This window comes from Nyctereutes procyonoides, unplaced genomic scaffold (assembly GCF_905146905.1).
Source record: "Nyctereutes procyonoides isolate TBG_1078 unplaced genomic scaffold, NYPRO_anot_genome, whole genome shotgun sequence".
In the NCBI taxonomy this organism is placed as follows: Eukaryota; Metazoa; Chordata; class Mammalia; order Carnivora; family Canidae; genus Nyctereutes; species Nyctereutes procyonoides.
In genome coordinates, this window is record NW_026575131.1 from 34,362,764 (window position 1) to 34,375,299 (window position 12,536).

The 12,536-nt window shown below is 35.3% G+C and overlaps 1 protein-coding gene across 1 annotated transcript in view; it reads left to right on the top strand.

Moving 5' to 3' along the window:
• Window positions 1-12,536, top strand: part of ERC2 (ELKS/RAB6-interacting/CAST family member 2) — a 901,810-nt gene that overhangs the window by 435,740 nt on the left and 453,534 nt on the right. Inside the window, exon 14 of the mRNA XM_055344919.1 lies at window positions 9,114-9,307. Within this exon, the coding sequence (XP_055200894.1) occupies window positions 9,114-9,307 (194 nt within the window). The remainder of the gene's footprint in view (window positions 1-9,113; window positions 9,308-12,536) is intronic.

Consider the following 12,536-nt stretch of genomic DNA (forward strand, 5'->3'; position numbering starts at 1 on the left):
ATAATCGTGTTATTCTGGTTATAAAAATAACATATGGTCACAGTGGAGAATTTGCAAAAGTATGGAAGTATAGGAGAAAATAAAATGACAGGGTATCTCCTGGCACAAAGATAATCATTAGGAGCATTTGAGTGGTTCTTTACTAAGATATCTTTTTGTAATTCTTGTTCTGCCCTTCTTCCTTTCTCTAGTTTTCCTTTCTCCTCTGTCCCTCCTGTCCCCCTTTCTTCCTTTTTTCCTTCTATTTCCTTTCTTTTTTCTCTCATTTAATACTCTTATTTTCTTTTCACCAAACTATGTCAATGTTTATTAAATTGTATATCCTGTTTTTGTAACATATCATCGTTTGCTCCAGTAACTAATTATTCTTCCAAAACACTATCTTGGGATCCCTGGGTGGCGCAGTGGTTTGGCGCCTGCCTTTGGCCCGGGGCGCGATCCTGGAGGCCCAGTATCGAATCCCACGTCGGGCTCCCGGTGCATGGAGCCTGCTTCTCCCTCTGCCTATGTCTCTGCCTCTCTCTCTCTCTCTCTGTGACTATCATAAATAAATAAAAATTGCCTTTAAAAAAAATTAAAAAAAAAACACTATCTTACTGATTATGTGATATTTTACTCTATTTACTCACTCCCCAAATATTGCTCATCTCCCCCCTCCCCTTTTTTTTTTGCCTGTATATAATGTTCAGAAAAACATCATCCCGTATTAATCTCCCTACATTTCTGTGTTCTTCATGGAATAAATTTCTGGCCAATGATTTTTAAAAGCTCCTAATAGTTGTCGCTTGTTGAATTTTAGAGAAGTTCTACCATGACACTTTTCTTCCAGCACTGGATAAAGGCAACCTTTCCGCCACACCCTGACCAACACCAAGAATTGTCATTTTTTTATAACTTGGATAAATGCATAGCTGGATTTTTTTTTGGTCATTTTTACTTTGTTTTCTTTAATCACTAGGGTGGTTGAGGTTAGGGTGGTTGAGGTTTTTAAAACATTTATTAGCTGTTTTTTTCTTCTGTGAATTGTTTCTTTTATTCATGTAAACACTTGTTTTTGAGTTTACTGTTTCATCCACTGTTTGTGTGAGCCATTCTATCCTTTTATAGAAACTTTGTCAGATTTGTGACAATATTTTTAAAAGAATTTATTTATTTATTTATTTATTTATTTATTTATTTATTTATTTATTTATTTATGAGATAGGGCAAGAGAGTGAGCACAAGAGAGAGGAGGGACAGAGGGAGAAGCAAGCTCCTTACTGAGCAGGGAGCCTGACTCAGGGCTCCATCCTGGGACCTTGGCAGGGATCATGACCTGAGCCAAAGTCAGATGCTTCACCGACTGCGCCACCCAGGCACCCCTCACTTAAATTTTTTAAATAAACAAAACTATAACTCTTTTTAGGTTTTTTGACCTGTGTTTCCCTTTAGAGTTTTCTCATTTTCTTTATGCTCAGAAGCCATTCTCTGATTTCAAGAATGGACATTTACATTTAAAACATTTTTAATGTTACTTTTTACATCAGCTTAACTCATTTATATGTCTTTAGTATATTTTGATTCATGTTGAGAGGTGAAGTTTTAACATTATATATTTTTAAATGATCAACTAATTTTCCCAGCACCATTTATCAAATAATTCTTTACTGTTCTTCATATTATTTCATCAGATACTAAGTTCTCATCTGGATGAATGTCTTAGTTTCTGAGCTGTTCAGTTTTATCAATGTCTGTTATTTGTTGGGTCAGAATTTTAATTACTGTGGTTTATAATATTTTAAAGTATCTAGTGAAACAAATTCCACCCGAATTCTGCTTTTCATTTTGTTTTGTCTTGTTTTAGTGTTCTTAGCCTTTAATTTTCTATTATTCCAAGTAAACTTCAGGATCACCTTGTCAACTGAAAAGCACAACTGTTGGTGATTTTAATTTAAATTATACTCAGCCTATAAATAATTTTAGAATGATATCTTTCCAATATTATTTCTTCTAATTCATGAACTTGATACAACTTTTATTTATTTCATAAATATTTTACAGTAGAGGTTTGACATTATCCTATTATAGGCCTGGGATATTTCAAGGGTAGTTCTAAGCATTGATAGATAGATAGATAGATATAGCTTTATCTATATAGATATCTATAGACTTTCAAGTTACTTAAAAATTTATGTAAGATCAATTTTTGGTGAATGCTGTATTTCTTCTTTAATTTTCTAACCAGTTATTGGAACCTAGGAAATTTCTTTTATTATTGTATGTTTATTTTGAAAAATACCACCCTATAAATTTTGGTGAACTATAACTTAATTGTTTTTGTTAAATAAGATCATTTTACAGTCAGTTCTGTGTCCATAAATCTATACTAAATCAGAGTAAATAAAGATTCAACTTTGAAGTCTTCCTGGGAACATTTTTTTCCTGGAGTAGAAATAAACCTACTTTTTGGGATCCCTGGGTGGCGCAGCGGTTTGGTGCCTGCCTTTGGCCCAGGGCGCGATCCTGGAGACCCGGGATCGAATCCCACGTCGGGCTCCCTGGGCATGGAGCCTGCTTCTTTCTCGGCCTGTCTCTCTCTCTCTGTGACTATCATAAATAAATAAAAATTAAAAAAAAAAAAGAAATAAACCTACTTTTGAAAGTCTTACTTTAGTCACCTACTAAGTGATGCTGTAATGCCATTTCTTAGGAATCTAAAATTTTGTCTTTGTATCCTTATTATTTTTTATAATAATAACCTTTCTGCAGCTTAACTACCAGTTTCTACTCCTGGAGGAGTTTTGTCTTGTCATATAAACACTATGTAGGTTATCTTCAATTGAATTCTTTTTCTTTCTTAGTTCTTAGTTCCAAACAAATAATATGTTTTTTTCATTAAGCTCAAATACCTTCTTTGCTATAGCCCTAGTAGTTATTATGCCTAGAGATGGTATCCAGAGGTCTCTTATAAATTTTTAATAAAACTTTAGAGCTTCTGAGTCCTAAATTTAGTGCATTGTATATCCTTGTTGCAAGGCAAATGATAGATTTGGAGGCACTGAGGGCAACTTCGTGACTGGCTAGGGCACACTTGAGACCACTCTGATGTATTTCCATACATGTGAGTTTCCTCCCTTGCCTGATCACTCATTGAAATCCTGTCTTTTCTGCAAACGCATCTTTTGCAGGGCTCACATTTTATGTAACAGTTTATAAGAAAAAGACCGAGCATTTTTCCAGTCTAGACAAAGAAGAAAATCTTGTTAATGTTCAGTGAGGTCTTCCTGTTATATAGGTCATCATAGGACTTTGCAGTCCCAAGGACATGGCGGACTGCATTATAAATGCTTTCACACTCAGTTTAGGGACAGTGGTTTATTTTTGTGATTTTTGGGACTATTTACGAAAATTATTTGATTCACTCATAGACTGGTTCCCCCCAGCAAATTTAGTTTTGTTTATCACTTTTTTGGGTGATTTTATTCACAGACAGGCTATGTGAGTGTTGTTTTACTCTCTCGCTCTACTCTATTACAATGTATATGATGTCTAGCTCGAGGCCGTTCTCTTTTGAGTAATGATTAGTCTAGGTTTTTGGTGTTTAGGATGTGGGGTTGGGCTCTGGGGGTGGATTGGGCTGTCAGCTGTTGTTGGTGGGCTGGGAGTGTGGGGGCGTTGGGGGGTTTGGCCATGTGTGTTATTATAAGTGGACTGGTGTTGGGGTGGGGGGGGGGAGTGGGGCGGTATTTTACGGGGTTGCTTTTTTATTTTTAATTAGGGGAAGCTGTACATGTGGGGTGCAGGGGTTGGGGGTAGTGGGGGGTGTGTTGATTATGTTGGCGGGTCCTGGGGGGCTGTGTGGGTTAATGTTGCGCGGGGTGGACCATCATAGGTTATTAACGGGGTACTGGTTGAATAGTTGTTAGAATATGAAAATTGTGAGTATTCTGATTTACTTAGCCAAAATTATAAAAGAATAGTTTCCTTTAGTACTAAGTAGTGTAAGATTCAAAGACATATCATTATTAGATTTTGAATGTATTATTTAGGCTCAGCTTTTATATTTGGTATTGATTAATTGGACTTAACATATAAATTTCACAATATATTGAAGTTCTATAATCACCCTTGAAACCTTTATTTTAAAAAGTAACGCTTATTTATAACAGAATTATGTGAAGGTTGGAACTTCTTTTAGAAGACTGAAATAAAATACAATGTTTAAATAGTTTATATGCCCTTTTCTGTTGCTTAGATATGAAAAGAATGTTTAAACCCCCAAAAGTACTGCAATCAAGAATCATATTTTCACTGGGCATAAATTTAACAAATTATTGCTGAAACTCATAAGTAGCAGCGAAGAAAAATCATCAGACTCATTAGTTAGTGTTCTGCTTGTGCTTTATGATCATGACTAATCATTTGTTTATTTTGAAAGAAATGATTTTTTAAAAATTGTTAAGCCCCATTTCAAAGAAAGAATGCTATATAATATTATAATTGAATATTCCTTGCCCAGTTTTGCAGCAGGTTTCTGGGCCAAAGTTAATGCTTTCCTTTCTAGGCACTCAGAATGATGAACTAGAATTTTACTGAAAATAATCAACATCCAACCTTTACCCAAGAAATATTAATAAACTTGTGATTTTTCATATCGATACTATCAATCTCTGGTTTGGCTTAAGGCACTTTTTGCTCTTAACTTTAATTTAAATATAATATTAACCTGAATCTTTGCCTTATTTCCTGAAATAGTTCTAAATTCTATAATTTAAATAGCCACTAGGTATTGTTATGTTCTCTTTGTCCTAAGTCATGACCAGATTTCTTGTTTGTGCTTGATTCAGACTTTCAAAGTCAGTTCACATCAAAATTCCAAGGCGTGCCCACATCAGTGAGGCTCCAAAGTTTGTTTTGATTATTTCCATTTGTGGGGAAATTTCCTTACATGTGGAAATGTAGGAAAACATAATTGGGGGACCCTCAAAACTTACTGATCTAATATGCAATACAGACTTTTCTGAAATATATTTTCCCCAATTTTCTGTGTTCCTGAGAGATGTTTGAGAGCTGCTCTAAAAGTGATCAGAAATATGTTGAAGCAGAACCAGATACTTGAATTTCCCTTTAAACTGACTGGTTTAATCAGCAAAATTAAATCTCTAAGAAAAGAATGCTCATCGATATTTTTTTGGTTTTGATGACTGGAGATGTCTTTGAAAGTGACAATGTTCTTCCCTATATTTATGATAAATAGCTTCTAAAACCATGAAATCCACACCAATTTGCATTTTAAAGAGCTAGATTCCTGACAAATGAAGAGAGGGGACAGAGTTGATGTGCCTTAGAATGAAATGGCCAGTCACTTCCTGACCTTTTGGGAGAATTAATTTCAAATTGACAGATCCACAAGGGAAAATAATTACTGTGCATTTTTAGTTTAAACCTTGAATGGGGGATCCTTGGGTGGCGCAGCGGTTTGGCGCCTGCCTTTGGCCCAGGGCGCGATCCTGGAGACCGGGATTGAATCCCACGTTGGGCTCCCGGTGCATGGAGCCTGCTTCTCCCTCTGCCTGTGTCTCTGCCTCTCTCTCTCTCTCTCTCTCTAACTATCATAAATAAAAAATTAAAAAAGAAAAACCTTGAATGGGTCAGAATGCTGTGATAGGAATTTATTAGATAATGATCATTCAAATATATTTATTATTTTTCTCTGTAGTGTCTAAAGTATATTAGGTCCAATTCTGTTACCTACTTTTAATCCCCATCAATAGCTACCATTCTAGTTTAAAGAATCCATGTTATAATTAGAAAAGGCAAGAGCATTGCTAAATGCAAATAAAGTGCTTCCTTCACTTCATTTTTAGAGTAGGCTCTGGCCTTATAACTTGGAAGGAAGCACTTCTTTATAAGCTCAAGTTCCTCCTGTATTTCTTTAGCATACTATAATCCTCATGTCTGTATATCATAGTATAACACACTTATGCTACACTGGTTAGCAATTTTAGTCCACAGCTGAAAAGTTATGATTGAAGCTGAATAGAGGTGGTTACTTGCTGTGTCTTTTATGAATTCCTTGGAGACTTTTGCCCTCACGACTCAGGTTGGATCTGGGACTAAGCAGCTATCAGTCATGGGAAACTCCTCTCCCTTGAGTCTTTGCATGGACACTAGTGATGACCCAGAAGCAACTGTTACTCATCCATCTCTATATGATTCTTTCTTAAAGCTTTCTATTGACTTTAAGTTTTTTAAATGGTATCTATTTGCATTTTTTTTCTATTTGCATCTTTGTTTAATAACCCTTCAAAGAATTGTAACCTATCATTGATATGGAGATGGATTTAACTCCAAGGTATTCTTGTGGTTGCTTATTTCATTTAAAAGGAAGAGTCATTAGCACCTACAAGTATTATCTAACAGATATCAGGCTAACTGTAAACTTGACTATGATCTGTTTTAATAACATGATCTAACTTTAATATCATGAGGCCAACAGTGGTCTAGATTCAGGCATGTCTTTTCCTAGGCTTTCTGTACTTCTAAACATCCCATGTGTCCTTTAACCATATTCATTTGTTTGGTTGCAAAGACTACCAACCATCTAATTTCACCTGGTATTGAAAACTGGCTTTAGGTTACCTTCTCTTTACAGAGTTAAAATAAAGAATGTGCTCAGATACTCATCTACCAGCAGACTCCTTTTTCTGTAAGCCTAGTGGGGAGGCTTCTCCAAGATATATGTACTATCTTGATGAAAAACTAAATAAACCAGTACCCTAGCTGTATAACAAGCTGCACTGGTGGGATGCATATCATTAAATAATAGTCATAATAATACAAATGAATAATACCTTTCCCATGTTTATTATTCATAGCTTTTGTTGTCCTTGGAGAGGCTAACTCCTTTGTCCGTAGTACTCATAAGACACAGGGCTAGATTTAGATTCTAAGTCTCACAATTAGTAATCCTGTACCCATTTATTAAAAATAATGATAATAATAATCATAAGAAAAGCAACTAAAATAAAGCACAGTGGCTAACTGAACTGCTAGCTCTTTGTGAATCTTTAAGTCAGGATCAAGAAAGGAATCGTAACTTAAATCAGGAACATGGAATCAAAGCATTTATGTTTGTTTTGCACATTTCTAGCTCAATTCATGAGTTCTCTTTAAAAGATCTTAATATTCTTGGTCAGGTAGTTTGAGAAACTGTCATGAAAAGCTTTTTAGCTGCCTAAAATAATGGTAATATAGCATAAAAGTGGAAGAGAATTAGTATCAACATTTTGTTTGTCTTTCTTAGAAATTTTTAAAACTGTATTTTTAGCACTTTTCTGATATAAGAGTAATGAATTCTTATACAAATAGAAATAGATATATGGAATAGTTATTTTCTTTTAAAATAGAATATCTACTCTACATTTTAAAAGTGGAGATTAACAAATTTAAATGTTCATTACTTCAGTTTAAAATAAAATTGTTAGATAAATAAACTTCTAAAGGCATATTAGCTCAGGATTCTCTTTTAGATTATTTTAATTATACTGAAAAAGCTCACTAACCTAGTAGAATGAAATCCAGTGTACATACTAAGTAAATAAAAATAAATTATCTCTGAGAAATGTTGGTAAAAGAAAATAAACCAGTACTGGAGAGTATGTCGAATTAATAATTTTTCCCAAGTTCTTTTTGCATAGTAGTTGAGTTTATTTCTTGAATAAGGAAATCTTAGATTAAACAACATGAAAGCAAATTATTTTCCTCCTATCCTCATGCTTAAATAATATGTTACATGCAAGAATATTATTCTAAAAATGATTATTTTGTCATAAATAAGAAATTTATTTTTATACTAATTTTTTAATTTTTTTCAACTAAATCATTGCAAAAGCTGTCACCCTTGTAAAGTAGTATTAGTATTAATTTTTCTAACCATGCATGATTCATTTAACCCCACAGTAGCTGTAGCTTGCTTGCCTTGTTTTTTCCCTGAAATTAAACAAAAAGATATAAAAATACAGTGAACATCTATTCTACATGGCAAGACAGCAGAACAACTTAAGTCCTAATAAATTGTTAACATTGTATGATTTCACACATGGATTTTGGAGATACACACATATATGACTTCTCTGAACTTTCTCTGTTGAATGTGCACTGTTATTAAACTACTTGTTTTTTCCCTGCCTACTCTTTGAAGAAGTCAATTAGGAATAATGGGAAACAAGGGGTAGGCAAAACATTGCAGTGCAGTGTTATTTCCATCTGTCTGAGAATATTTCAGCCAAAAGTTTATTTTGGGAAAAAAAAAGTCATAACACACTTTCAGACACGCAAGAATCACAAATACTTTGGCTGCAAATTATTCTGCAGTATTGTTGCTGTGTTGTTGCCTGTGTATGTTTTTGTGTGTGAAGCTACCACCCACCCATGCATGTGTTTGCAGATTCTCGTCTGTGTGCTTGTTCATGAATTAGCTCATCCTCCTCCTGGTTCAGGTTAAATTTAATCAAGAGAACAAGAATTTATGGGTATGACTGTTAGCTGGAAAGCCCTTCCTCACTTGCAAGTCTTTCTCTCAACCTACATCTTCTGCTGAAAATTCTCAGTGGGATGAAGTGTTCAGTGATCAAGCAGTCTCTTACATGTTCCTTGCCTTACATATACCTTTGATGGTTCTTGGAAAAATAATTTAATATTGTTTTATCTATCTCAGTTTCTCTACTGGAAAAGGAAGCTGTTGGTATGAATCACCTCCTTAATTGTAAGGAGTTGAATTGTCTTAGTTCTGCTTGCCAAAACATCAGGATAAAGATGTCACAATCTCTCCCTCAACTAATCTCCCATTTCTTAGTGGGGAAAAAAATCTCCTAAAAGTAGTAACATTTAATGCAATAAAATATTAACAATAAAAGAAACTCTCCTGTGAAGCTATAATTTAAAATCAACATTGTTCTAAGGTAGCTGAAACATGTCATTTTCCATTTTGCCTTTTAACTGACAGTATGCCCATAATTCTTGATGGTTATTATTTTTTTCTCCAAAGATAATTTCTGGGCCATTGGTGACTGTACTGCCTATTGTTCTAAATTGTTGTCTTAACTACATTCTTTAAAAATATAATGTTGAAGGCTCATAATATTGAAGATGACTCCAGGATGAATCCCGAGTTTGCAGACCGAATAAAACAACTTGATAAAGAGGCATCTTACTACCGTGATGAGTGTGGCAAGGCTCAAGCGGAAGTCGACCGGTTGCTGGAGATCCTCAAGGAGGTGGAGAATGAAAAGAATGACAAGGACAAGAAGATTGCAGAACTTGAGAGGTAAATTTTGCAGTCATGTTGCGAATTGTCAGCAGTGAGTGAGCATGGATTGCTTAGTTGCCCATCACAGGTGGTAGTAGACTTGGAATGTACATTCATATTTCAAGTTGGAAATGGGTTATGTATGAGGAATAGGGACTATTAGGGATGATGTTATGTTTCTGTGGGACACTCAAGAAGACAATTGGCTTATCTTTTGAAGGCTTATGTATTTCTTACATGTTTAAAAATGTAATAGCCAAGTTTCTTGAGTGATATCCCTCATCTAACACATGTGCCAGCAAGGTGTGTGAGACATTGAGGCTATGACTACTTGAAACCTTAGTTTTGTTTTGTTTTTGTTTTTGCTTTTGCCATGAAAGACAAACATGTGTGGTTTAAGTTTGTTTCACACAAAGAATATATTTGGCAATTCATTCAAGGTAAGAGAAAGGAAAGGGAGCTCATTCATGTCCTTTGGATGTCTTCTGGCACACCACAGCAAATTCATCGAGGGATGTATCTTTTAAGAGGACCTTATAGCATTTGTTAAATAAATATGTTTGAATAAAGTCTGAGGCAGGCCTATCTGATAGCAAATTCGGTCAAAAACAAAGAGGGTTATATCAGGATTCTAGAATATTTAGATTTTCAGATAAATCACAATCCATATTGTATTTATATATAGGATAGACTCTAAAAATAAGCTTTCTATCAATGCTTTTTCCTATATTTCATAGAAGGAAAGAATTTCTGAATAATCTTATGTAACTCCATTACCTCTGAGGATTTCATATTGGTTCAGCAATAAGGCAAAATTTGTCTTTCCCAGATTTAGTCCATATGGAAGAGATCAACAAATTTTGAATAAATCAGTGAATGCCTGCCAGCTTTGATCAAGACACTTGCGAGGCCTGAAAGGACTTCAAGACATATGCAGAATAGCTCTCTGTGGCCTTGTGGAAAGATCACTGGCTGTACTGACAGAAAGACCTGGGTTCAGATTTTGCCTCTGCTTCATGCCAGCTGTGTGACCTTAAATCTCATTAGAATTGAATCTCTAAAAACCTTTTAAAATGTATCATACTTTTTAGGTGCCAAGTCCTGGTGGGACAGTTATATTATCACAAACAGTTAAATGCTAAAACAAATAAATTCTCAATATTAAGTGGCCATGTATTTAAATGGATAGGTTAATTCTCAAATTTTTAAGATTTTCAAACATAGTATTTAATATATTCAGACTTCAAGTCAATTTATATTTTGCTTAAAAATCTTAGTTTGATGATAATCATATTTTTATACATTGTGACCAATTTTAGTGATTAAATCAAGAATTTATTTTCCTGAGATAAGTGGGCAAACAAAATCCTTAAAGGTGAGAAAGCTGAGACACTGAAAGGTTGAGTTACCTTCTGGAGGTTGATCCTATGGTCAGAAATAGGCAAAACTATGGTAAATGTTTCCTGATTGTTAATCTGTTCTGAGAAGCTGTGAGCTTCTGAAGGGCATAATATTATCTATGCCCTAGATAATGTTAATAATAGTAATTACAATAATAATAATATATGTATTTTATGCTCACATTGTATATCAGGTACTCTGCCAATCAGTTGACCTGCAATACTGTATACCATCTAATCTCCCACAATACAGAAAGTATCATTGTCTTTATTTTATAGATAAGAAAACTATGACTTATAAGATTAAGTAACTTCCTAAAGCTTTCAGAGTTTATAAGATCAAGAGTCAGGATTTGAACCCAGGTCTAACAGACAAGGGCTGAGAACAATCCTGTCCCACAGTGAACCAGAAGGAAGAAGTTAGTCCAGTAGCACTAAACAGTCACATAGCCTACAGAGAGAGAGGCATTGCTGCTAGGCCCCAGGAGATCTGTCTCATCTTTATTAGCTTTCATGAGAGAAAGTGATGTGCCCCACATTTTGAAGGCATTTTTCTGCACTAACCCAGCTCCCCAGAACTATAACTGAAAAATCAGGATTAGCTACTATAAATATTTGCATAAAAATAGCATCGTCATCTTGTTCGACAAACAGGTCTTAGCTGGACACTAGTGCCATTAAATCATTTAGAATATTCACATTTTTATATCCTCAATATGGAATGCATTAAAACAACAGTGATTTTACAGGCATTTATCTTTATGTACTTTCTGCACATTTTCTTTATCTCTGTCTTTGCCTTTCCTTAAAGCTGATGCCTCCCAGGCACTGTAATTCATAAAATGTGTGGTGAGACTTGAGTCTGTCCCAGTTCTCTGCCTGCCTGTGTCTTGGGTCCAGCAGCAGAACATAGTCTGGGAAATGTCTGAGCCCAAGCCCTAGCCCGAGCCCAGGCCCTGCAGGAGATGGCGGGGGGGGAGTGGGGGTGGAGAGCAAGAGGGAAGTTTCTTGGGAAAAGGAGAGCTTAGCCTTGGCCTGCCTTTCTGAATCATTATCTGCCGGGCTTCATGTGTATTCTGACCAAAGCACCTTCCTTGTTTGTCAGGTAGCCCTTTTCAAATTGGGCAGTACCTCCATTTTCTGGCTTAAACTACAAAATTCCTACCTCGTAATGTTGGGAACTAAAGATTTCTTAGCAATGTGACATATATCTCCATTTTGGAGTCATGGAGGAGTGTTTGCAATTAAGTTTGTGATTTTGAAAACCAAAAAAAATTGAACTTGAAATAAATTTGTGGTCTCTGTTCTGTAATGTGACCTACCAGAGTGAAAAGACTTCTTTTTAAAAGCAATGAGTGTTCTAAAATATTCCAGAACTTCAGTCATGTGCAACAAAAGGTTCAGGGTTAGGAATAGCATAATTCAAAAGACACTGACACTTGTCTACTTCTCTCTCAGAGGGCAATTCTTGCTTCTTTCTACTCTGCTAATCTTCCCATTTTTAATTTTCTTCACAATGTGTACATTCCAAATAGCATATGCCTGGCACTTACATGGATGCATTTACCTCTTAAATTCCATGTGAATGATGTTTTACATCAGCCATTAAAGATTTGCTTCCCAAAATGCATATTGTTCCAGTATGGTCCCCACGTGCATTTTTTTCCTATAAATTCTTGCACTTGATGCTTATGGCTCAGCATGGAGCTTCTGCCTTGGGCAGCAGGCAGCTGGACTCTGGGGAGGTTTAACACAAGATGGGTGAAGGGCCTTAAGCATACCTCTGAGAGTTGGTCCAAATCGGACTGAAGTCTTCATTTGATTAACCGTGCTAGATACCATGTCTG